The following is a 27795-nucleotide window of genomic DNA, read 5'->3' as shown; positions in this document are numbered from 1 at the left end:
GTTAAGGACTACCAATCGGAAGGTTGTGAGTTCGATTCCACTGTTGGGCCACTGAGCAAGGCCCTTAACCCTCAATTGCTCAGTTGTATAAAAATGAGATAAAATGTAAGTTGCTCTGGATAAAGGCATCTGCTAAATGCTGTAGTCAAGTCAAGAAGCTTTTATTGTCATTTCAACCATATATAGCTGTTACAGTACACAGTGAAATGAGACAACGTTTCTCCAGGACCAGCGTGTTACATAAAACAAAGACAGTGCTAAGACTTAGTAAGTTAGTCCTAGCCACATAAAGTGCAACTGTGCAACCTGTGCAAGACAGACAAGACAGTGCAGGACAAGACAGACAAGACATTGCAGGACAATACAAACAAGACAGTGCAGGACAAGACAAACAAGACAAACAAGACAGTGCAGGACAATACAAACAAGACAGAGCAGGACAAGACAGACAAGACAGTGCAGGACAAGACAAACAAGACAGACCAGACAGTGCAGGACAATACAAACAAGACAGTGCAGGACAAGACAAACAAGACAAGACAAAAGTGCAGGACAAAAGACAGTGCAGACAAAAGGTTGCAAGACAATACACAAAATACAAAAAAGACAATACACAAAAGACAGTAAACAAAAAACAGCGCGACCGACCAGTGTAAATACTATGTGTAAATACTGTAAGTTCAGACAATATTGCATGCAGTAATATTAGAATGAACACAGTTTCTTAGCAGCAGGTCCCTGAGAGAGTGTATAAGATTGTGCAAAATCAGCAACTGAAATATTGTACGGTATGTGCAAAATGTTAGACAGTGTGTGCAAAGAGCAAAAAAAGTAAAAAAAAAGTATGCAAAACTGTAAATGTAAATGTAACTCTTAAAGGTTCTACATAGAACCCTGAGAGCTACTGAGTGGATTCCTTAAGGAACCCTTGAAGAAACTTGTTTATTGTATACAACTATAAATGCTCAATCATCAGTCAATATTATATTTTTTAATACCTAGAACCTGCCAGACTACTTGGAACCAGGTTCTCCAAGAGTTTCATGCATTGTTAAGGATCCTTATTGTTTTGTAAAGTCTTCTTTGAATGATTGAAAGTTGTAGAAACTCATGTCTGGGTGTGTGATATAATCGTCTAGCGTGTGCACCTCTCTCTGTACACGGAGTCTGTTTTGGTCTTGTGTGTAGGATGACATGATGTAGGTGGCTCACTTCACCCAAGCACAGTTTTGCATCGCTGGGTTGTCATGGCAACGTTAGCAACCGAGTACACGTGTTCTGTTGAGAGGTGAGAAGTGAGACGCTCAGGAAATCTTTAGCTGAAGTAAATAAACACTTAACTGGAGCAGCGTGGATATAAAAATCGCAGAATTCAGCCGATTTAGTAATGTCTTAATTTTATACATGAAGAGACGCCACACCCAAACTCTCAGAAATGTTAAATCTAGCTGATGAAATGAGCACAAATTCATAATTACTCTTTAGAATCTTGGAGATCTTCTTGATCCCCGAGTGTCCGAGATGGGTGAAGTTCATTTTTCTTTTTTCAGTCATTTCTGTGGGTCAACAAGCATTCTAAGCCTGTTGTACATTTTTACACTGTAGGAAAAAAAATTGTCTATTTGAACAAAATTCCTTATTCAACATCAAGCTAGATAACTGACTAATTTGAGATATTCAATTAAATTTGATTTGTAAAGTTTTCACAAAGCGGCGTTACAGGAATATAACAATTCTGAATAAAAATAATGAAAGTCTAAAATTCTTGAATCTGATTGGTTAAAGAATCTTGATGCTCCAATCGCATTGCTTCTACAGTAACAGTAAAGTAGTTTTGTAGAACATTCCTATTGTTCTATTTTAATTTCTATTTGGTGTTTATTCATCTTTGTCTTCTGTCTGGTCATGTGACCTGCTCTAACGGCCCCACTCTCGTCCCCGACTCGTCTTTTCTTCTCCTCCTGAGAGCTAACCATTAGATAATTATGAACCCTGACCTTGCTGTGCTTCTGAGAGTGCGTGTGTGTGTGTGTGTGTATGTGTGTGACAGATGGAGAGTGGGATAGGGGGAGAGGGATAGAAGGACAGATGGATGAAGGGAGGGGAGAGAGAGAGAGCGAGAGAGAGAGAGAGAGAGATAGAGAGAGAGACGGGTGTTGCTTTGTTCCGTGTTGTTTACAGTATCAGTCGAACTAAGGGTCGAAGCTTCTTAATTCCAGCTGAGCCCCTGATTTATAGAAATGCATCACTCCTAATTCTACTCACTGTTTGCTTGGTGATTTTAGAAAGCGTCAGTAAATAATTGATGTGTTTAATCATTTATTTATTTCTTCTTTTCATTCGGTGATTTATTTTGATGTTAGGTGACGGTGAAGTGAAGTGGGAAATCAAGCCCTGAAGTAGCTCTCATGCTGTTAATACATGCACATGGATAAATGATACGAGCTGAATGGAGTTTTTATGTGGCTCAGAGGAACAATGTCAGTCTTTTAGTGTGAATTATAATCAGTTATATTTACAGATTTACATTTACGTTTTTTTAAATGGAAAAAACGTGTGAATTCTTTATTGGTGGTGAAGTATTAACAACAGTTCAACGAACAAAGGGTCTTTGTGTGTCGGTGTGTGTGTGTGTGTGTGTGTGTTCAGGGCTCACATTTAAACTCTTTCGATATTCAGAAGTTACTTTTGAACTTAAGCACATTTAATTAATTAAATACAGAATAAAGTCATGTTGAAATTTAGGATTTTAGGGGAAAAAACCTAAATTAAAAAATGACTTAAATAAGTTTTAATCTTTTAAACATAATCAAATCTATGTTCGACAGTCTAGCCAGAAACGACCGGACATGTCAGAGAAAATCTGCAAATTAATACTAGAGAAATTAAAAGTGTACAAATCTCTTAATATCTACTGAACACTTGGTGTTGTAAAGTTGTTTAGCTGGTTAAATGTGTCCGTGTGGTGTTAGCTAGCTAGGCTCTGGAGGAGTCTGCGCTTTTTCTCTAACTTTTTTTTCTTGTTTGTCCTGTTCACTTTAAAGGGAAACCAGGAACTAACTGATGTTGATTTTTTGCAATACTGAGTGTAATTTTAACTGGCTGAAAAGTTTTTCAGCCATAATTGATGGAAATAGAAAGAAAGAAAGAAAGAAAGAAAGAAAGAAAGAAAGAAAGAAAGAAAGAAAGAAAGAAAGAAAGAAAGAAAGAATAATAAAAAAGAAAGAAACAAAAAAACAAAGAATAATAGAAAGTAAGTATAATAGAAAGAAAGAAAGAAAGAAAGAAAGAAAGAAAGAAAGAAAGAAAGAAAGAAAGAATAATAAAAATAAATAAAGAAAGAAAGAATAATAGAAAGAAAGAAAGAAAGAAAGAAAGAAAGAAAGAAAGAATAATAAAAAAGAAAGAAAGAAAGAAAGAAAGAAAGAAAGAAAGAAAGAAAGAATAATAGAAAGAAAGTATAATAGAAAGAAAGAAAGACAGAAAGAAAGAAAGAAAAAGAAAGAAAGAAAGCGGAGACAGGGTGTAGGGGATGGAGGGGCAGCAGAGAGGGAGAGTCTGAATAATTGATAAAAGCTGCAGACCCCCTTTTAGAGCCAGACTTTAATAATGAATGAATAAACGAATCATCCACCGCACCGTGACCAACGTGTCGCCCCGATGCTACTTGGTTATAATCTGACTGAAGGATTAGGAATTTATTAACAAATCAGTGTCTGTTGTTATTAAATGTATTATAATGAATTAGCAGTAAAAAACGTTTACAGTTACAACGTGACTTCGCGTGACTTCGCTGTCCGGTGTTAGCTAGCTAGGTTATATTTACAATCTAATATGTCACAAATAAAACTGAAGTTAGATAAAACATTCTCTATGTGTTATATTTGACATAAGTCAGTGTTTACATCAGATCTTGTACAATGCTCAGTGTCTATTGCTTTTGCAGCAATGTTGTGCAAAAGTAAACGCGCCCCGCCTTTGTGTCTGACTGAGAAACGCACAAAGCTTTTTAACACAAAGCCCACTCGCTAACTCACAGCGTTTTAATAAGCACCTGCCTCTTCCATGGGCCTCACCCGTCACTCACTGGGGCATTATGGGAAAGCTTTATCTACTCCCACCTGCCTCCTGCCCCACTGTGGAGCTCTATACAGTCGTACAGCCTTGCAAACGGATAAAAATAACAAGAAGTCCAAATCCATGGTGCGGAAATCAGGCAGCACATGCTCACTGGACGCTTTGTTTCAGACACAAAAGGGGGGAAAAAACACTCTTTTTTTTTTTTTTTATTACATGGCTTTGATATGGAAATGGAGATGGAAATTATTTTTTTTATTGGTAATTATGTGCTTGTACGACCCTCGACAGCAGCGTGTGTACGGCTGCACAATCAAAGCCAGACTAACGACTAAAGCACATTATTTAAGAACGATACGTACACAACTACACACAAGCTTTACTTTATTTCATTTTCATTTCTAAACATTTTCCTCATCACAATCATTATGGTTCTCATGCTGCTTAAACACACAGAACACAGAACACAGAAAAAAAATCTGTCAAACCAGCCATTAATCCAACCAGGCAGGAAGTTTTATTCCCAAATCCCAACAACTATTATCTTTAATCTGCATAAAGATGTCGTCATAGATGAAATTTTGCTTTGTCTTATAGTCTTTTTGAATGATTCAGTCTTTATTCGGAATAAGTAGAAAGGAACCTCAAAGAAAGTTTGCCTTAAATTAGCATTAGCAACGTAGCTCCCATTCGGTAAATTACAAATGTGGGTGAACTAAAAGGAGAAAAAAAAATGTAGTATTTAGTAATATCACTTTATATATAGTAAAATAATAGTAATACATACTAACAGAGTGGTAACAATAACAATCATCATCATCATCATCCTCATCCTCATAAAAGTAGTAAGATGTACATTATATACATAAAAAAGTTGAAGTTGAAATGAAGTATTTTAGGATATATGTTAAAATAAACCTCCTCCATACATCAAAACAGTTACTGCAGCTCACTAATAATGCTTTTAGTCTGTGTAACATAAAGATCTCTGGGATTAGATTTAAGTCCTCTGTGATCGATGATGGCTGAAATCCAAGTTCTCCTTGTGTGAGAAAATTTTGTTTAAAATCATCAATGCTGCTATGAAGCCAGGGGGCACGGTGGCTTATGCACGCTAGCACGTTCGCCTCACACCTCCAGGGTCGGGGGTTCGATTCCCGCCGCCGCCTTGTGTGTGTGGAGTTTGCATGTTCTCCCCGTGCCTCGGGGGTTTCCTCCGGGAACTCTGGTTTCCTCCCCCGGTCCAAAGACATGCATGGTAGGTTGATTGGCATCTCTGGAAAATTGTCCGTATTGCGTGAGTGAATGAGAGTGTGTGTGTGTGTGCCCTGCGATGGGTTGTCACTCCGTCCAGGGTGTATCCTGCCTTGATGCCCAATGACGCCTGAGATAGGCACAGGCTCCCCGTGACCCGAAGTAGTTCGGATAAGCGGTAGAAGATGGATGAATGAATGAATGAATGAATGAATGCTATGAAGCTCATCTAAAATCCACCAATAGGAGGAAGAAAAAAAAAACAGGAGAGCTAAATCCTGTTAATAGAAGGGCACGAGAGAAGTAAATATCCTCATTTACATCCTCAAGTGTCTTCATCTGTCTCTATCTCTGTAATCTTCCGGTTAAGAGCTGTCAGTAAGTCAGATTACACAAATGTGTGCTGATTATTTGTTACGATCCCAAATTATTTCTGTTAAATAATTAAATAAATCCACCTTTCCTCCAGTGTGGTGTAAATCCTGTGCCGCTCAGGTGATTGTGCTAAGTTCATCTAATTGTAAATCCGTCACTCCGTCGCTTTCCGTTCATCAGCATCAGTCACACCGATCCGAACACGTTAAACTTTAATTAAAGAAGTAAAGGAGTGACCGGACAAACAGGAAGTGGCAGTCGGTAACATCAGTTTCTCACAAGTCCACCTACTCACTCGTTAGCGCACGACCGTGTCGTAATAAACGCCTGACAGATGAATTATGAACAGTCCAGAGCAGAGCCTTCAAGAGAATAAAATAATCCATTAAATCATCAACATTATATAAGACCCATATATTAATCTCATTACACCACAGTGGTGTTAATGTGTGGATTCTAATATCCTGCACGGTGTCGATTCGTTTCTGAGCTGCAAATTAGTTTATTTCAAATTCATGGAAGGCGTGTGAGCAGATTATAAAAATTAATTATGGTAAAGAGGTAAAGATGGATGAAATAAGAAAAAATAAACAAAAAAGGACAAAACGTAATTCCTATGTTTTGGTACTGATATTTTTTTATTTTGTATTTTTCATTTATTTAATTGATAAAGTTTAATTATTATTTTTCTTTTATTTCATTTACTTTTCTGTATTATTAATTTGTATTTTTATTTTATGAAATTTATTTTTATGTTATTAATTTTATATATTTTTATTTTGTCATTTTTATATATTATTATTTTTATATATTACCATTTGATCGTACAGCATTTTAAGCTACTATGCCATAGAAAAGTGCACTATAAATAATGTTTATTGTTATAATTATTATTAGTAGTAGTAATAGTAGTAATGAGAATAAATTTTGTTAAATTTCTTAAATGTTTGGGTTCAGCTACAGGATCTGTGACGTTTTATTTTCCACTGAGCTCAACAAAAGTGACTGTAGACAAGCTGAAGAGTTCATGAACCTTTGTAAGAGGGGGATATTGAGCTGTATAATCCCTGAGGAAACTGGTGGACTCTGGTGTTCCTTGCAGCTCTTTAGCACGCCGGCTACATAAGTGAAGATGGCTGGTGTTGGAAGGTCAGGGGCAGGTCAGAGGGAGAGGAGGCATGAACTGGTGAACTGGTGCTTTAACAGTGGTACAGGGGATAAACTGATTACTCAGCACTCTGAGACACCCCGGGGAGGAGCGCTGAGGTGTGAGAACACATACAGGGGGCATGTGAAGGAAACAAGGGTCACATACCAAGGCAACATAGCAGAACCTAGTACCAGAACATACCTAGTGACCAGAAGATGAACCCAAATCTGGGTTTTGCCCCCAAATATTACTCCCATATTCCCCAAAAAAAACAAAAATGAAAATAAAAATAATAAAACAAAACTTGTACAATATTTGGATAGACATCTGTAAACTGGCCCAAATATATGAATAGAATAAGAATATGAATAATGGCCATATTTTTTCACAAAGTCGACAATGATAAAAAAAAAAAAAAATCTATATATTATACAAAGCATTTTGGCAAAGCATTTGGATAAGCTTGAATTATTCATTTATAGATAAAAAAGATTAAAGACTAGTATTACTTTTTGAAACAAAGATGTAGTGAAATGGAAATAAACATTTCATGCATTTTATATTTTATATATAAACATATTACTCATCCGTCAGTTTGCTGTATTTCTGGATTCTGACTACTGACTGAAGTGGACCAATAATAAACGAGGAGCCTTTTTACAGGTAGTGATGAGTTAAAGCGCCGTTCGGGAACCTACGTCTCGCGCTCTGCTCTCAGTGTGTCATCGTGCTGTCGGAGTTTAAACTTGAGCTGTCTGAAGTGAAATACATTTTTAAATGAAGGCCGAAGGTGCGGCTCTGAGTTTGCGATTCATTCATCGATGTATCAAACGGTGACATAAATGTATTGACTGTTCAGTACAGAATGCTGGATTCTGATTGGTCGGTTCACTTTATGATAATGTGTTTGTTCTAATACCTTCACATGTATGACATTTTTGCAAGGAATTATTTAACCTTTATGGAAGGAGTCTCCAGTGTCAGCATTGAAAAAATATAAATGCCACCAATGGAAAGGAACTAACTTGTTTCATGGATGTTCCACAACATTTCATGTAGCTAGAAATGGATAAAAATGATGCTTTACCGTGTATATAAACTGTTGTATAAAGGACAGTATTCACATTGACATTATTTCCGGTTCAATGTCACCTAAATAAGGTTCACTTCTGAGTCTGGTTCCTCTCAAGGTTTCTTCCTCACATCATCTCAGAGAGTTTTTCCTCACACACCATCACCTCAAGCTTAAGCATTAGAGATAGATGTTAGATATAAATAGTAATTCAATTTTAAACTTTAACATTTTATTCTGTTTCTATGCTTCTGCAAAGCTGCTTTAAGACAATAAGGTTCTCAATACAGAAGAAAAATGGAATATTTCTTATTTTTAAAAAAACACTTCAGAGCGTTTTGTTCCAGCTGAAAACTTCACATCACCTAACATCGTCGTTGTTGATTATTTTCCTTCGTTGGCACGACAGGAAGTGTTTCGTGTCCTCGATGCTTCAACTCGGTTCATGTCCGTCATTTAACTTGTATAATAACTCACCACTGCACATGATGGTGAGATAAATGTGCTTCATAATCACCACTGCGTCCATCTTCGTTGGCCTTCACCCATGTGTGTAATGAAGAACGAATAGTGTGGATTGAATTCACCTCAAGCAGCAGCACCACACACACGCACACACACACACACACACACACACACACACACACATACACACACACACACACACACACACACAACATGCCCTCGGGTTCACCGGATCTCCCCTTGTCAGCATTTTCAACCGGAAAGCTAATTTATACGATTGGGGAAACGTGTTGGTCCTGAGGGTGAACGAAGGAACGATGACGTATGAGAAAGTGTAGCTCCAGTAACACACACTCAAGAGAACACGACTTTCCTGCAGAAATAATTGTTACCTCCAGGTATCAGTAATGAACAGTGATGGATTTCACTTAGACTTTTACCAGTAGGTCAAGATTCTACTCTTTATATCTATAAAAGTTGCAGTGTTTTCATCAGGTGTTAATTATTTCAGGCCAAGACACTTCACCACCACCAGCAACATGATTATGTTATATAAAGTAATAAAAAATACTGCACCAGGTTGAGCTTTTTTAATCCCTTATGGCTTTTAGTAAAAACTGATGCATTTATGGATGTAGGGGTAAGTGAGTGAGATTTATAATAAAATAAAATAAAAACATTACATAATTATTTATATATATATATATATATATATATATATATATATATATATATATATATATATATATATATATATATATTTTTTTTTTTTATGATGATGATGATGATGAACATGCATCATAATGTACTGTACTATAAAGTACAGACTACCACCAAAACAAAAAGAAATGTATATATATTTATATTTATTTATATATATTATATATTTATATTTATTTATATATATATAATCATGATACTATAATACTGATTATTACCTTGATTATTTATATATTTATTAATATATTTATTTATTTGTTTGTTTGTTTGTTGGTTGGTTTGTTTGTTTTACTATAACAAAGATTTCACCAACAGTTTAAATATAATAAATATTCTATATCTAATAGAATTTAAGTTCCTGGTTCCAGGTTCTTTATGTGTCATATAAATATTACACACGTGTGATGTAGAGAAGTGAAATGTTTTTTTTTTTTTCATCCCACAGAGAAACACCAAATAAAAAATAATATATGGAATAAAATATAATTTGTATAGTATAGTATAATTTGGGGCATATAAAACCTTTTAAAAACAACCTTCATTTTAAGAGATTTTCTGTTGGTGAAGACTGATGTCTATCAGATCACTGTGCATCATCACGTTCCATCGTGACCTACTAAGGATCTCCAACTAAATTTTCCACACATTAGCAGGCAGGATGTCGGAAAATAATGATGGTGGGAAGTTGGACTCAAAGCACAAATATTGGTAGAAACAGTGAAATCTACAGCTGCACTTCTGCACACTTCATACTGAAGGAATGCTTAACTGATTATATTAGTGTAATAACCTGAGCCAGTGTGGGGTCATGTATCAGCACATGCTGCCTGAGATTCACCCGCTGCACGGACGCCACTCGGACCCACCTACGGACCTCCCGTTTAAAGAAAATAAATGCTCCTTTTCTGAGGAAGAGTGTCTCAGTAGTTAGTTGGCAGTAACTGTGTTTTTTTGGCTGTTGTAATGAGAGTTCTCACTGCGAGGACTGCAGCTCTTCTAATCAGGATGCGGCGTCTCGTCTTCGGAGTGTTAATTTCAGCGCTAGCAGCTTCTCTGGAATTGTACCATGCCAGCGAATTTTTGCTAACATCTGGAATACTGCCTTTTATACAGAAGGTAGTGAAAAGGTGTAGCAGATGGTAATGCGGACACAGTGCAGATGTGATTTCATAAGCAGTGATTGAAATTAAATATGCATGGTCATGCTTCATGAATGGATGAGCTAAAGACTAAAGAAGCATGAATATTAGCTTGCTTTACCGTGGTTGGTTTTTAGCTTCAGGGCAAAAGTTGATGTGCTTCATTCATACAGACTTACGAGTGAATCAGAGTCTTTGAATCAGACTGTTTTTGTTGTAAGAAGCATATTTTTCCTCCTAACTGGAAGATGATTGACAACATCCGCTCTATCGATCGTAATCCGGAGACAACCGCATGCTGATATCCAGTTGCCAGAGTATCGTTTGGTTGAGATGGCGTCACGGTTTACGAGCAGCCCGTAAATCTCACCCGCAGAGGGACAACAGCATGTAATTTGCGGTGTGTGCTGTTTGCATGCAAGCATGTTATGGCTGTAAATCTTTCAGCAGGGAAGTCTGAATTGGTCACAGTGCCATTTAGTATCCCACTGCAAGACAGCGAACTGGAATAAATGGGCTCAGGGTGAAGAGAAGAGCTCTGCTGCCACACAGAATGGCAAATTGAATTGCATATTCACCAGCTTGATGGTTCTACTGTATAGTGACCTGAAAAACTTCTTCAGGATAGATCTTGTTCCTTTGTCCACTAGTGAAGATTATATTTAATATAAAGACACGTCATCCTGGGTTTACTGCACTTTGCTCTGGACAGACATGCTTTAGATATTGATCTGCTGTGAACATTTTAAGAGAGAAACAACCTGAAAATGATAAATCAGTGTTGTGATTCCTCGGACCTTCCTAGAGGAATGAAGCTGAATGAATGACTGCTAGAACTTAAAAAAATCTTAGATGAATGATACAGAATGTGGATTTGTTCATTTGGCAGACATGCTTATCTAAACCAACATTTGTGCAGCTGAGCAAATGAGGGTTCAGGGCCTAACTCGGGGGCCCAGCAATTGCAGCTTGGTGAGCATGGGATTTGAACTCACAACCTTCTGATCAGTAGTCCAACACCTTAAACGCTAGGTTATCACTTACAGTACCTGTTCATACATAACTGCACATTATGGATTATTAAATTTGCTTTGACATGTTTTCCTGTTTCTTGCCCATTTTTTTACTGAGAAAGATCCAGATTGATCCTGACCCGAATAAAGCATTTACTTACTTACTTAAATTGGATGAATTATTAGACGGGGTGCACGGTGGCTTAGTGGTTAGCACATTCGCCTCACACCTCCAGGGTTGGGGGTTCGATTCCCGCCTCCGCCTTGTGTGTGTGGAGTTTGCATGTTCTCCCCGTGCCTCGGGGGTTTCCTCCGGGTATTCTGGTTTCCTCCCCCGGTCCTAAGACATGCATGATAGGTTGATTGGCATCTCTGGAAAATTGTCTGTAGTGTGTGATTGTATGAGTGAATGAGCGTGTGTGTGTGCCCTGTGATGGGTTGGCGCTCCGTCCAGGGTGTATCCTGCCTTGATGCCCGATGACGCCTGAGATAGGCACAGGCTCCCCATGACCCGAGGTAGTTTGGATAAGCGGTAATAAATGAATGAATGAATAAATGAATTATTAGACTTGCCCATCCGTTACAGGTTGCTATTCACTCGTCCACGTCTGTTGTTGAATATTCATTGTTGCCAATAAAGTGTGTTGAGGTTAGTCAATTTGACTATCATTATCTCGCTAACAAACAGTTTTAAGAGAATAGAAATTCTAATTAATGGTGTTTTAAACAGTGATTTGGATTAAACACTTGATGACGGTAGTTCTTTTCTCTTATTTTATTAGTTTATGAGTATTAGTGGAAATCTTTCAAGAAACCATTAAACACAAAGAGGAGAATCTTTTTGTGTAACAGAAGACAGCAATGTTGTAATTGTAATCTTCTGATGTATTCTGTTTTGCTGTAGGTTGCTCTGAGTGTTGTATTAAATGCCTGAGCGGGATTCCTTACGCTTCTCTCATCGCCACCATTCTGCTGTATGCCGGCGTGGCGCTCTTCTGCGGCTGTGGGCATGAGGCTCTCTCTGGCACCGTCACCATCCTGCAGACCTATTTCGAATTGGTCCGATCAACAAACGAAACCCTGGACGTCTTTACCATGTGAGTAGTGACTGGCATGAAAGAGTTCACACGAGAGTACACAAATACCGTTTGGGGCTTCAACAGGTAAACATTCAGGACTAGAAGTAAAGTTACAGTTGGGTCCAATCCCACAATCCTAAGACTCTAGTGGTGGCTTAAAGTAATGTTTTTTATGTGGGCCAAATTTACTAAACATTTGTCATCACATGGACGCCAATCATACGTCATGATGAAGAGATGGTTATATCATAGAAATGTCATAGCATAATCACAGTCATGTCATGGCTGTATTCATGGTCATTCCATGGACATAACATGGTTATGTAATGAGCATATTGTGTTATTATCATCTATCATGCCTGTCTTCTTTTTCTTCTTCTTCTTCTTCTTCTTCTTCTTCTTCTTCTTCTTCTTCTTCTTCTTTTGCTTCATATCTTAGTTGTATCATGGTCAAACTACCTATAATAATTGTATCATGATCATAACATTATTAGGGCGTATCATTGTTATGTCATGGCTGATTAGACTTTTTATCTTAAATGTATCATGGCTATGTCATGGTTATATGGTTGTTATAGTCAGATTATGGTCACATCATGGTCATATTGTGGCTCCATCATGGTTGTAACATGGTTGTACTGGGACACATAGGAAAGATAAAGACTGCACATATGTGAATTATTATTTATTTTTTTTTACTGACACAGCACTGTCCACCTTCTCTCTCTCTCTCTCTCTCTCTCTCTCTCTCTCACACACAGACACACACACACACACACACAGGAAAGATGAGAGGAAAGATTGATCTTCCAGGTCTGAGCGTGAGGCTTTGGCTCTGGTCCCACTCAGGGAATTAAATTGTTCTGAAATCACTCTGGGTCGCCATAATACACCTGCTCACTGCAGAGAGAGAGAGAGAGAGAGAGAGAGAGAGAGAGAGAGAGAGAGAGAGAGAGAGAGAAAAGAGAGAGAGAGAGGGGGAGAGAGAGAGAGAGAGAGAGAGATTTAAAGAGGAGGCGGAGGAGAAGAAGATGGAAAGAACAACAGCGGTAGATGATGGTAGCAGCAGATTGCATTAGTCACCGGCTCCTTCTCTGCTCCGAACCACACGCCCACTGACCATTACACACTGAAATGCAGTAATGTGAGACTTCAACATTTTCACCTCCATATTAAAGAACAATGAAAAGAGGCTGTAACAGAGCACTCGCATGCATTGTCGGAAACTTCCTTTACTCAACCTATTACATAAACCTGACGATTTTAGATCATATCGATATGACTCGCAGTGATATTGAAGCTTCCACTGAAAACCAGGCACAGGAAGTGTAGCTCTTCACTCCACCTCTCTCGTTAAAAGTACTCATGTCTTAAAAGTAATTAGTGCTTTCTTTATCAGCACTGAAGACTTCTACTCATTGAGCCTTATTTATCACTTTCTTCTTGTACAGGAGAAAATACCAGTGTTTACGCAAACTGATTATCTTTATGCCATTAGTGGTAGAAAAGTGTAACTGCAGGAACACTGGTTATAAGTAAATTCCATCCAAATAATTGATATAAAAGGGGGGCACGGTGGCTTAGTGGTTAGCACGTTTGCCTCACACCTCCAGGGTTGGGGGTTCGATTCCCGCCTCCGCCTTGTGTGTGTGGAGTTTGCATGTTCTCCCCGTGCCTCGGCATCTCTGGAAAATTGTCCGTAGTGTGTGATTGTGTGAGTGAATGAGAGTGTGTGTGTGTGTGTGTGCCCTGCGATGGGTTGGCACTCCGTCCAGGGTGTATCCTGCCTTGATGCCCGATGACGCCTGAGATAGGCACAGGCTCCCCGTGACCCGAGGTAGTTCGGATAAGCGGTAGAAAATGAATGAATAATTTATAAAAAAAAAAGGAATCTTAAAAGAGGTCTTTATTTAAGTTGTGGCACAAAATGTGTCTTGAATGAGGGAAGGAACATTACATTACATTTCCGAACAGCAGAAGTGACGACCATAAATGTTCATAAATGTAGGCTACCGTAATAATAAAGCATTTTTGTGTTGTTCCGCTTCATGCAGCAGTATCTGTACATCATCCTTGGTGAAGTTCATATTCTGTGTCCTTTAGACATGCTGCATATTGCCTGTAACAAGCAGAACCATGGCCAGGATACTAAGCTTTCTCAAAGGAGGTTCTTGACCATATATGGCAATTTGTGAGCCTTTCTTTATTTAAATGTGTGTAATACATCAACTTCATCAATGTCCTCTTTGTACAGCTGTGTGATAAATGCTCATTTTTGGGTGTATTGATGGTTCTTAGGAACAAACGGAGAGCTTGTTCTATGCGAGACTGACGAAAAGCCAAGTGGCGTTGCTATTTAAAAGGAACAGAGAGCTTCTTAGAGCTTCACACGACATCTGATCACGCGCTAAGCCTACGACTACAGCTTACACACGACTTGTTTACATATCTGATAAATATAAATAAAATTCAACTTTGGAAGTGTTTGTCATTCAGAAACCGATTGTAAAATACTGCAGTTATGATCGTAGGTATGAACCAGAAATGCAGTAAGTGTAGTAAATATATGGAAACATACAACAAGAGCAAGAAATATTCCTTTTTTTAATATTTTATAGGAAGAAGCAGTTTATTTGTCACAGATATTACAGCACAGTGAAAGTCTTTCTTCGCATATCCCGACGTCAGAGGTTGGGGTCAGAGCACAGGGTCAGCCGTGATACAGTACAGCGCCCCTTGGAGCAGTAAGGGTTAAGGGCCTCGCTCAAGTGCCCAGTGTCAGGTTGAACCCGGTTCCTCCGATCAACAACCCAGAGATTTATCCACATGAGCCACCACTTCCCCATAACTGTAATGTTTATCAGTGATGACTTTTCATATCTATCAGGGAAACTGAGCCAGTCACAAAACATCATAGTTTTGCAGAAGCTCAGCTGAACATAAGACCAGGGTACAAGGGTTTGACGAGCTCACTGTGTATTTTTGCAGGATTGATATCCTGAAGTACGTGATCTACGGCATGGCTGCAGCATTTTTCGTCTACGGGATCCTGCTGATGGTCGAGGGCTTTTTCACCACTGGGGCCATCCGTGACCTGTACGGAGATTTCAAGATCACGACCTGTGGGCGCTGCGTGAGCGCTTGGGTAAGACACACGGCTACGGTACAATGCGGCTATACCGTACGTGGGCTTTGTTTTCTACTGAGCTTTTCCTGGAAAAGCTGAGAATGAAACCGCTGGGGACGAAAAAACAAACAGATAGAGAAATGTAAGCAGTGTCAGAATGGGGTATGAATTCTGGCTCTGACAGTTCTCCACCTCAGCTACATCATGAAGTGTGACAGTTTGTATCTTTCCTTAACCAATAATGAACAATAAACACGAATAATGTTCATGTTAAAATAAAAACGACGTTTGTTTGCCAAGCTTCATACAGTATCTTCAAGTTTGAGCTACATACAGTATTATGTGCTAGACTTTTTACTAACTGTACTAGATTATATACCTTAAACAGAGACCACAACGATCTCTCCTACATCCTTTGAAGCTCTTTTTTTCCATAATATCTTTATCTTTTTAGACATTCAATAAAAAAAAAAAGTGTTCAATAATTATCAGATCATCAGATGCTTCATTACTTTGTGTCTGTCTCAGTTCATCATGCTGACCTATGTCTTCATGCTGGCCTGGCTGGGCGTGATGGCCTTCACCTCTCTGCCAGTGTTTATGTACTTCAACATCTGGAACACCTGTCAGAACATGACAGTGATTGAGGGAACCAACTTCTGCTTTGATCTGCGCCAATTTGGTAAGTAGTGACGGAAAGGGACTCTTTGCTCAGGTTTAACACTTTAATACCGGAGCGTGGTTGAATTCTTGATTCTGATTGGTCAGACTGACGGTGCTGATTAATGTGTTGATATTTTATTTTTGATGATATGATCTCCAGTGTCAGAGGTAAAGCTGTGACGTTTAGGTTTCTCTCTAACACAGTGTTACTCCTCCTGCGGCTCGCCAAGCTTTAATATGCGGCTCGCATAGCAGTAAATAATACGATGATATGATCATGTGGTTAAAATATATTTTTCATTTAAATAACATTAAAAACAACAACAAAAAAAACAACATTAAAAAAGCATAGAAAAACGAATGTGCTCTATTACAAATAATAATATACAGTATATTTATATATTATTTGACTCGTCACTGACTCACTGCGTTCTGCGCAATTGCCAGTTTTTGGCGGCCTGCCAGAAGCTAGTTTGTGTTTCATGCTAGTTAACAACTTGTGTTTACTGTACACACGGACTAAAAAATGGATCGATTTCTTATCAAACAATCCCGCGCACAAAATGAACAGCAACAAAGCAATGTGACAGTGACAAAAGAGGTAACTGATGGGGAGCATGCGTCATCCGCAACTCGAGTAATTGTTGTATTGCAATATTCATTCATTCATCTTCTACCGCTTATCCGAACTACCTCGGGTCATGGGGAGCCTGTGCCTATCTCAGGCGTCATCGGGCATCAAGGCAGGATACACCCTGGACGGAGTGCCAACCCATCACAGGGCACACACACTCTCATTCACTCACGCAATCACACACTACGGACAATTTTCCAGAGATGCCAATCAACCTACCATGCATGTCTTTGGACCGGGGGAGGAAACCGGAGTACCCGGAGGAAACCCCCAAGGCACGGGGAGAACATGCAAACTCCACAGACACAAGGTGGAGGCGGGAATCAAACCCCGACCCTGGAGGTGTGAGGCGAACGTGCTAACCACTAAGCCACCGTGTCCCCCTGTATTGCAATATTGTACATTGTATTTAAGCAGATAAGCTATTTAAGACTGAATAACTGCATACTTTGCGGTGAAAGTGGCTCTCCTATTGACTTTGTCCTATCAGTGTGGCTCACATGAAAAAAATAGTGAAGACCACTGCTCTAACATGACAAAGTGCTTGAACCTCACTGATCCTGCTCCTATATTTTGCTTTGTTACTGATGTACTTTATGGACATTTGTTACCAGAGGTTACAAACACTGAATCCTGGCTCCTTACTATCAGATGTTTCCTAATTCCTGCTACTTTCTTCTTATTTGCATTTTTTCTTTTTTTGGCAAATAATAAATCCAGCCAGTGACCGCTTTAAATAACGGCTCGTACAGTATCACGCGTTCACATCAGTGAGGAAAAAAAAAGTTCAGATCTGTCGTTCTTCTTCCAGCAGTTAATTCCACTAATTACCCAGTGTCACACAGTGATTGTACCAGCTCCAGTTGTGTTCCATGTCATGGAGTTTTCGGACCTTCGGTGAGAAGATACCAAACCTGTGACGATCCCGAGGCACCTAGAGATGAACCGGCTCCGGTTGGACACCACTTCATGAAGTTTTCAGACATTCTAAGAAAAGATGCCAACTTCATGTGGTCTTTAAGGACAACAATACTCCTAAACAATACACAATTGCCCCCGGGCTGTATATTTATAATCGCACTTTTCGGTGTCACCCAAATGAGGATGAGTTTCCCTTTTGAGTCTGGTTCCGTTTCTCCTCCTGACTCTATCTACTGAGCCGTTTTTACGTTGTTAAGTCTTCCTACGTCCTGGTTTTCACCTGATTTGAGGTTTTCATTCACTGTTCAGTATCTGATTGGTTGTCTGTTGCTAAGCGACAAGCCGTAACGTTGTAAACACTGCTGTGGTGTTAATCCAGCTTCAGAGCAGAGATTCATAACCCAGGGAAAAGGCTGGGCTTCATAATCCCGCTTCGTTGCATGTGTAAAACCTTCCTCTACCCCTGGGGGTAACAGCACAGGGGTTTAGAGCAATAAGAACTCAGGGTTAATTCAGTGTTAAAAGCCTTTATACAGTATGTTCCTTTTTCCTTTTATTTGTCAGCCACTTGAAGTGGATTTAAGGAGTAAAACCCTTGGGGTTGAGGTCCTGAAGATGTTTGAAAGTTTTACCTCAGACTGTTACAACGTCCACACTGGAGACACCGGAGACAGGAGACTCCTTCTATAAATTGTATAATGTATGATGTAATGTACTGTATAGAAATAGACACCGGTGACACACATACAGTAAACAGCTATATAGAAAATGAATCAACACTTTCTAACCAATCAAAATCCAGAATTCATCCCATCGGCTTTTTGATCGACGGCTCCGGTTATGAGTTGCGATTTGCCTTGAAATAAATGCATTGTTCATTCAAAATAAAATATGTTTATTTTCCTCTTTTGGATTTTCTTTCAGGAATTGTAACCGCTACCGAAGACAAGAGAATCTGCACCAGCTCCGAGAGCTTCGGCAACATGTGCCGTTCTAACGAGGTCCGTATCCTCCATAGCATTCAGGCTTGGATAATGACAGAACTTTCTAGAAGTTTGCTTAAAAATCAAATATATTAATAATAACATCGATGATTTCTGTAGGTTAAGCAGAATTAACCGATGAAATGTAACATAATGACAGATAATATCAGTTGTGTCTGCTTTCTTGCTGTAAACAGTCATCTAGCTAAATTTCTAGCTAGCTAAGACGATCTCGATACGCTTTCTGCTAGCCCAGAAATATTCGTTCAGCGGATTCAATCATAGTTTGTTTCTTTTAGCTACGATTAATGTACTTAACAGTGAATTATCTCAGATGGAAAACTTGTATGAATATTGACCTGGAGTTTAATTCGGTTCTTGATGTTTTCTTGATGTTACACTACATACTTTATTTACGTTTACGTGTATTTGAGAGAAATATAAGTGAAAATGTCTCAGTGTCGCTCGCGGTGTGTTCGAGTCATGCCAGAAAGATCGTATTTACGAGTCGAACGAACCTAAAGGTCACCAATGCGGGAAACTCAGAGGGTTTTTTTTCCAGTTGGGGCGTGGGAGTAAGACAACATGGTGAAATTCTAAATTTCAACCAATCAGATTTGAGGATTCTGCTAATAGATTTTTCGAAACTAATTCAGATATTTGCTTGTTTTTGTCTCCTGGATGTTTTTTTTATTTCTCTCTTTCTTTTGCTGGTTTTGTCCTCCAGCTGGATCTGACGTTCCACTTGTTTGTCTGTGCTCTGGCGGGGGCAGGAGTGGCCGTCATCGCCATGGTGAGCTGTTTTATCACTTCACCTATTACATCTCTCTCTCACTCTATCTATCTGCCTCTTTATCACACTACATCACTTCATCACTGCTCTATCGTTCTCTGTACAGAACATCAGTGTAAGTCTTATCACATCTCTCTCTCTCTCTCTCTCTCTCTCTCTCTCTCTCTCTCTGTCTGTCTCTCTCTCTCTCTCTCTCTCTCTCTCTCTCTCTCTCTCTCTCTCTCTCTCTCTCCCTCTCCCTATCTTCATCTGTTAATTTCTTTATTGGTCCCTTTTTTTTTTTTTTTTTTTTTTTACCTCATTTCACTTCTCTCCATTTATAGGAAATAAAATAAATTTTTAAAAATGAAAATAAATTATTCAAATTTCTAGGTTTAGGGTCAAGAATTTCTACACATTTCGACAGGTTTGGAGTTTATAGTAAAATATTAGACACCAAGCCACTGGTGTGTGTTACATTTAAACACAATTCTATATTATAATTTTAATAAGAACTCTGAGATTAATGTGCAGGCTAGTGATTAAACCTCTCCTCCATCTCTTCTTCCTGTCTTTCTCCATATCTTTGTATTTGTTTTATTCTTCCTCTCTTTCTTTTATAATATTTGTTGTTTCAAAAAGTTTTTAAATGAATGAAGAAACAGAGAGAGGGGGCTAGAAGGAGAACAGAGAGGAAGAGGGAGGACGGAGGCATATAGAAAGAGAAAGAGAGGGATAGAGAAAGTGAGGAAGGGAAAGAAACCATTGAGAGACTGAGGCAGACATATTGAGTGAAAGAGGAGAATAGAGTGAAAATAGAAAGAAGGAGAATAAAGGAAGAAAAGGAAAAAAGGGATGTAGAGTGAAAGAGAGAAGTGAGAGAGGGGGAATAGAGAGTGATGGAAAAAGATAGTAAGAGAGGAAGAGACATAGTGAGAAAGAAGGAGAGAGGGAAAACAGAGAGAAGGAGGACAAAGAGAGATGGAGTGGGAGAGAAGAAGGTGTAGAGAAGAGAGAGAGAGAGTGAGAGAGAAAGGGAGGGATTGAGGGAGGGAAGCAGGGTGACGAAGAAAGAGTAAGAGGAATGCTCTGCATCGAAAATGCATGGGGCACTGTTGCCATGGAAACAGAGGAGAGGAGAAGAAGAGAGAGGAAAGTAAAAAAAGAAAGGTGTGTGTGTGTGTGTGCGTGTGTGTGTGTGTGTGTGTGTGTGTGTGTGTGTGTGTGTAAGCGTCTTGTTAAAAAAAGGCTTCATTGTGCCCACAGAAAAGACAAATAGATGGGAGATATATACTGGATAAATTGTGTGTGTGTGTGTGTGTGTGTGTGTGTGTGTGTGTGTGTGAAAAACTGACACTTCATATTGACAAAATAGCACAAATCTATTGAAAGAAACACACACACACACACACTCTCTCTCTCTCTCTCTCTCTCTCTCTCTCTCTCTCTCTCTCTCTCTCTCTGTCTCTGTCTCCAGTCACCCTCATTAGTTTTATTATATAATTACATCATCACCTCGGCACTGCGTCCTGCTCCAAACCGGAACATTTACAGTGAAATTCCGCCCCCTGGTGGTTCTCCGTCTGACTGTTTCGGATTTAAAATGTCTGAAAAATGATCTGCATAAAAAGTCTGATTTTACTACATTATAACTTCAGAACTGATGGATATCAGCATCTCAGCTGCTTTTTTCATTCCTAATAATTACACTAAAAAAAAAAAAATTATGGAATGAAAGTGAAATATTATAAAGATGGAAATAAAGAGACCTATTACAGTTTTAATTAAATTAAATGTAATTAAATAAAAAAAATACTCTGTAATGTTCTTCAGTATTGGATTTAATTTAGGATATTTTAATTTCTTTTTCTTATAGTTTCAAGAAATAAACTAAAGTTTCCACAAAACTATCAACAAACGAACAAATAAATAGATAAATACATTAAACTAATAATTGTAAAAAAAAATAAAATAAAATAAAAAACAAAATGCATAAAATATTTTTTCTTTATTTTATTACTACCTCTTTTTACTACAATTTAGTAGTTTCTAAATATAAATACATAATTAAATAATAAATATTACTATTATTAAACATAATCAATAGTAAATAATTACATAATAAATATTAATAGTAAATATAAAATAATAGATAAACATAAAAAATACTTTATTGGAAGAAGATAACACATTTTAATTAAAATATATCATTGTTTTTTTATTATTAGGATTTAATTAGGATTAAATTAGGATTTTTTTGGTCAATATTTTTAATATTATTTTTTGTACTTCTGTCATTAATTAGACGCTAACGAGAACAAACAGGTCACATGACGTATGTGAATGCATTGTTTTATCTATTTATTCAGTGTGATGTAGTGACACTCGTCATCTCTCTCTCTCTGTCCTGTGTGTCTGTGTGATGTCATTGGTCATGTGACAGATGGTGTCCAGTTCTGTTCTCGTGCGTAATTACGTCACACTGGTTACCCAGAGCCTGGGAAGATACTGCACACGATTCTGAAGCCCCACCCACTCCGCAGTCCTTCACTGCACACACACTCACTCTGGGATGTCGACTCTGTTGGCCATGACACACAGACATGGAAATCACCCCAAATCCTAACGACGTTCCCTTAATTACCTTCATTAAAAAAGTTCCTCTTTCCACTTCCTGTATCCGGCGTAGTGACGTGGTGGTCCAAGCTAGCTATCTGTGCTGGGATGTTTAATGATGGCCGTCTGAACACAACTCATCTAGTAGTCTATCATTTGGTAATGTTATTATGGTTAGCTGTAGCGTATACAGTAGACTTCTGAGGATTTGAAATAAAATTAGATCATATATCAGTTTCAGTTTTAGATTAAAATATTAAATTGTTTTATTTGTAAATGTATGGTTTTATTTGAGGTTAATGTTGTTTTCAAAAGCTGATTCAGAAATAACAGATGACTGCCTTATGAAACAAAATTGTATCAAAGCAGATTCAGTAGTATCATCAGATATAACATAAAGCAGTAGATTCAGTAGTATCATCAAAAATAATGCAGTAGATTCAGTAGTATCATCAAATATATCATAAAGCAGTAGATTCAGTAGTATCATCAGATATAACAAAGCAGTAGATTCAGTAGTATCATCAAATATATCATAAAGCAGTAGATTCAGTAGCATCATCAAATATATCATAAAGCAGCAGATTCAGTAGTATCATCAAAAATAATGCAGTAGATTCAGTAGTATCATCAAATATAAAGCAGTAGATTCAGTAGTATCATCAAATATATCATAAAGCAGCAGATTCAGTAGTATCATCAGATATAACAAAGCAGTAGATTCAGTAGTATCATCAGATATATAAAGCAGCAGATTCAGTAGTATCATCAGATATATAAAGCAGCAGATTCAGTAGTATCATCAGATATATAAAGCAGCAGATTCAGTAGTATCATCAGATATATAAAGCAGCAGATTCAGTAGTATCATCAGATATATAAAGCAGTAGATTCAGTAGTATCATCAGATATATCAAAAAGCAGTAGATTCAGTAGTATCATCAGATATATAAAGCAGTAGATTCAGTAGTATCATCAAATATAAATCACTAGATTCAGTAGCATCATCAGATATATTATAAAGCAGCAGATTCAGTAGCATCATCAGATATTTTAACATTACAGCATATTCAGTAGTACCAGCTAATATTTTTATAATTTACAGTTGATTCAGTAGTATCACTAAATATAATTTTTTAATGCTGCAGATTCAGCAGTATTATTAAATATATTATAAAGCAGTAGTGTTATCAAATATTTTAACATATTGCTCCAGATTCAGTAGTATCGTGAAATATCATAATGTATCAGATTCAGTAGTATCCTCAGATACCATTTCAATGCCTTAAGAATTATGATCTTTAATCATTTTGCGTTCAGCAGTATTGTCCACTCTCAAAGCGTTGCATCGCAAATCCAAATTAAAAATGTATCGTATGTCGACATTGACTTAAGAATCGACATTGTACTGTACCGTGTCACATCAGATTCAGTAGTGTTAGAGAACTGACTCACTGACTAGTTAGCAACATGACTGTCTTCAGTATCTATGAGGTCATGTCGGACCCGTTGGGCGAAGGGAACCACCACGTTCACCAGTAAACAAAGGCCAGGAATCCTTCAGAACTTAACCCTTGTAAACTTACACTCCGTTTTGTAGATAATCAGTAACTCGACTGTTTTAGCGATGGTAACCGAAGTGGTTTAAAACTACAGAGCTAAACACTTCCTTTCCTGTGTCCCTCCATGTTCCTGTGTCCTGAAGTGTTTGTTATTATAACAATATAATCAACTTTTTATTTTACATTTGTGAGTGCAGTAACCTCCCTGCGTAGCATACTAACCCCGTGTCTGTGGCCGGCACGGCTCTGTTGATGCAGGTGCACTACCTGATGGTCCTGGCAGCGAACTGGGCCTACGTGAAGGATGCGTGCCGCTTGCAGAAGTATGAGGACATCAAGAGCAAGGAGGAGCAGGAGCTACATGACATCCACTCCACTCGCTCCAAAGAGCGCCTCAATGCCTACACATAAGCCACACACACACATACACACACATACAATCCTAAGCATGCCCTTTACCTTCCCTGAACAACACACACTCACACACACACACACACACACACACACACATATATATGTAATGAATTTGATTGTTTAGAGGACCAGCGGCAGGATGAACTTACACACACACACACACACACACACACACACACACACACACTTTTTACTGTTTCCATGAAATTTTCTTTTCTTATCTTCTTTTTTTACTTTTCTTTTTTTTCTTATCTTTTTTTCTTTTCTTTTCTGCCTCGTCGGTCGTTTTGTTGGCTCTTATCCGTTAAAGTCGCTTCACAATGTTTGTACATCTAAGATGCAGCATCGAAATCGATTTCATTAATTTAAGCTGAAGACAAGCTCCACCCACTAGCTCCTTATTTACATACAATTTACATACGATCAGCACCGATTTGCCCATCATTTGAATTTATTTGCATGAAAACCATAGAATGAATAATATTTAACTTTAAATCTAGTATTTGTTTGAAACTAAATTTCATGCTCACAATTACAGGCTTTCTGACCAGATGCACAATTGTAAAGTTACTCCAAAGATCGTTTTGTCCGCAAGCAACTTTAACGAATAAGAGCCATTCGTCTTAAAAATATCACACCGACAACATGTCAAACTACTGTTTTTATACTTGTGGAGCTTTTAATGATCCAGATCTGTTTTAGCTGCATTGTTAGCTACTCGATTATTTATACTTCTCCTGGTATAAATAAGACAAGTCTAACATTTTTAATCTCAGCATAAAAATGAAACTCCTTGATATTTCTCAGAAAGGGTTTATTAAATATTATACACAAACTTATGACTATTTTAGCGAAATAACTCCTGGACATAATCACATTAAAATTCTGAAAAGCAGTTTGCGTAAATAAACCTGATTATTTTTCTATAACATTAACCTCATTTACGTGGTTTTACTCGCCTTCCTGCGTCGTAGAACTTAAACTGGGCTGTTTTTTTTTTTTTTTTTTTAATCGTCCAAAGCTAAAATGTGACCAAACTTGTACGATTTCACAGATTCTTTTCCAGCAAACTCTTTTAAACCTTAAAAATGACTTTTTACAAAAATGTATAAAAGTTGTATCTTAGTTTTAGCCATGTCTGAGAAACATACGCTTATAAGAACATGAAGAAGCTGTGACACTGGTGCTTCGTATCAAACCGTTTGTAAAAGCTATAAAGTGCGCATTTGCTCCAAAAATTTAGTTTGAGAAAATTTCTAGATTAAATAAACATTCAAATGAAATCATAAAATGATTTTTTTTATCGCTCAAGTGTAGCTTTTTAATTGTAAGTGAAGTATTTCATGATGTTATTTGACACTGGTGCTTCGTCTCAGGCTGTTCGTCAAGCTGAAAAGTGCACAATCTTGCATCCAGAAAGAATATTATTATTATTATTATTATTATTATTATTATTATTATTATTATTATTATTAAAACAATCGGAAACTTGCTACATTGAGACAAAAATGTATTTTCTTTACATTTAGAATTACATTCCGGTGATGACTTAAATTAATAAATTCATTTTACAAAAATGTCTTTATTATGAATAATATTTAATTATTAATTTGCATTAAATACTTTAAACTTCTTTTTTTATGTAAATTGGGAATATATAAATTAATAAAATATAAAATCATTTAATAATAATAATAGTAATAATAATAATAATAATAATAATAATAATAATAATAATAATAATAATAATAATGAGGAATAGTCTCTCTGAGCTTAGTTAGAATTGTGTGAGTAAAATTCAAATTTGAAATAAAAGTGAGAACTTGGTGCTGTTCGAGCTCCTGGTTTAGATTTGCCTTGGAGAGATTCTGTAGATTCTTCTGTCATCCATCACAAGCCATAATCTCACTAACAATAACCTCTGCCATGTTTCTTTTCTTTTCTTTTCTTTTTTTATTTTTCAGCTTTTAAATGTTTTAAACGCTTAAAGGCACGATGCAGAAGAACTGGAACATCCTCTACACTGTATATACACACACGAGAGATCTAGATCAGTGCGGCTTTTCAGAAGAGTTTCAGAAACTCTCTGATGTTTTGGGTGACAACCTGAAGAATAATGTCCATAATTGTCCATGGACAAAAATAACATGGAATAAATCAAGAATTACATTTATTTTTATTTTTTTAAGTAATAAATAAACTTGTTAACTTGCTTGTTGTTTTAAATTAAAATGATTAGAATAATATAATTAGAATCCTAATGAAAAACATAAATCTAATAAAAAAAAAACCCTGTAAAACAAATACAATATTTTATTTGATTTTATTTTATTATTTGCTCCATACACGATCAATTCAGTGCCCTGTTTCTTCTTGTCTATATTTAATCCATTCAATTTTATTTAACGGTTTGATCTTTAAAGATCTGGACCAAACCCTTTGGGCTGGATTTAGCCACCTGTATCTGCCCTCCCTGAGTGTCTCCTGATTAAGAACCTGACGCTGTCCTCTTTTTATCTTCTCGTCCGTCTTCATTTTTTAAAGTTTTTTTGTTAAGTTTTTGAGCATTTAAATTCATTGGTAAGTCGCTGTACAGTTCGATCTCCAGCATTGGTTTTTACACCAAACTGAACAATAATTAACAAATAAATCATTGTATTAGCTAAAGACTGTCGAGTCTAGTTGTTGTTTGTGGCATGGTTATAAAATAGTTTTTAACTGACTACAAAAAAAAAAAAAAAAAGCAAACAAATAAACAAGACAAAGGTTTATTTTAATTTTTACACTGACTGTCTTGCTGATTTCTTCTTCTTCTCCTCCTCCTCCTCCTCCTCCTCCTCTAGTGTGCAGTATTCAAGTAGATAATGGAGCAGTATTAAAGGATAAATATCTTACTTGGTTGTAGTGTTTGAGTTTCGTCCTAGTTTGAAGCAGAAAAAAAAAACGTTCTGATGTTGCATACACAGTATTCATCTCTCTCTCTCTCTCTCTCTCTCTCTCTCTCTCTCTCTCTCTCACTTACTCATCAGTCTTTTGTATTTTCACTAAGAATGCTTTGTTGCTGGCTGTAAATTTAATCAGTTTTTGTACATACATGTGCCAACAGCTTGACAATGGCTTTTTCTCCATTTTTTCTTCATTTTTTTGAACTGTAGAATTAAACCTGCTTGCAGAAATAAAGACACTTGTGTACTTGTTAAAAAAGGATTCTTTGTCGGCTTTTCTTATTTCATTTTCAATGAAATCTCAGATTTGTGGACGCATACAGAGATCTTTAGCTTTTCAGCTGTTCGGTCTAATGGATTAGAGTTTAGGCTAGAATTCAGTAGAAGAAAAATACGAGTAGAATTCTAGAAATAGTGAGGAGAAAGAAAAAAAAAGTAAAAAAAAAATAAAAAAAAAGAAGTTTTGGAAAATGATGACAGTTTGAACTAATGGCCTGTAAAATAATAATCATATAGAGCTATTTAAAAATTATGAAGTTTAATAAACTTTAATCTAAAGAAAAATAACAAAAAAAGAAATTGTAATAGACAAAAAAGAAAATTTATTACATACAAATAAAAAAAAAAAAATAAATACACTATTTTTTTGTTATTATTATTATTATTATTACAAAAGTAATTTTTAAATTAAAAATAAATTTAAATTAAAAAAATTTTATTAGACACTATTAGGCATCAAAGAGAGAAATGATGTGACGATAAAATGAGGAAAAATGATCAAATGGCAGGAAGCAGCACGAGACTCAGATCACAG

General features: G+C 37.1%; 1 protein-coding gene across 3 annotated transcripts in view; it reads left to right on the top strand.

The window, feature by feature from the left end:
• The window catches only part of gpm6ab (glycoprotein M6Ab), a 56588-nt gene extending 29345 nt beyond the window's left edge, over positions 1 to 27243 (top strand). For 2 of the 3 annotated variants that reach the window (XM_060873195.1, XM_060873194.1), the window contains 6 exons: positions 12170 to 12362; positions 15333 to 15489; positions 16000 to 16153; positions 18614 to 18690; positions 19400 to 19465; positions 23881 to 27243. In XM_060873195.1, the coding sequence (XP_060729178.1) occupies positions 12170 to 12362; positions 15333 to 15489; positions 16000 to 16153; positions 18614 to 18690; positions 19400 to 19465; positions 23881 to 24033 (800 nt within the window). In that variant the 3' untranslated portion in view covers positions 24034 to 27243. Of the gene's footprint in view, positions 1 to 12169; positions 12363 to 15332; positions 15490 to 15999; positions 16154 to 18613; positions 18691 to 19399; positions 19466 to 21887; positions 22201 to 23880 lie in introns of those variants that run through there. The other variant, XM_060873196.1, reaches the window with a different exon arrangement.
• Positions 27244 to 27795: the final 552 nt, after the last annotated feature.

This window comes from Tachysurus vachellii, chromosome 6 (assembly GCF_030014155.1).
Source record: "Tachysurus vachellii isolate PV-2020 chromosome 6, HZAU_Pvac_v1, whole genome shotgun sequence".
NCBI lineage: Eukaryota > Metazoa > Chordata > Actinopteri > Siluriformes > Bagridae > Tachysurus > Tachysurus vachellii.
This window is presented reverse-complemented; position numbering and strand designations above follow the sequence as displayed.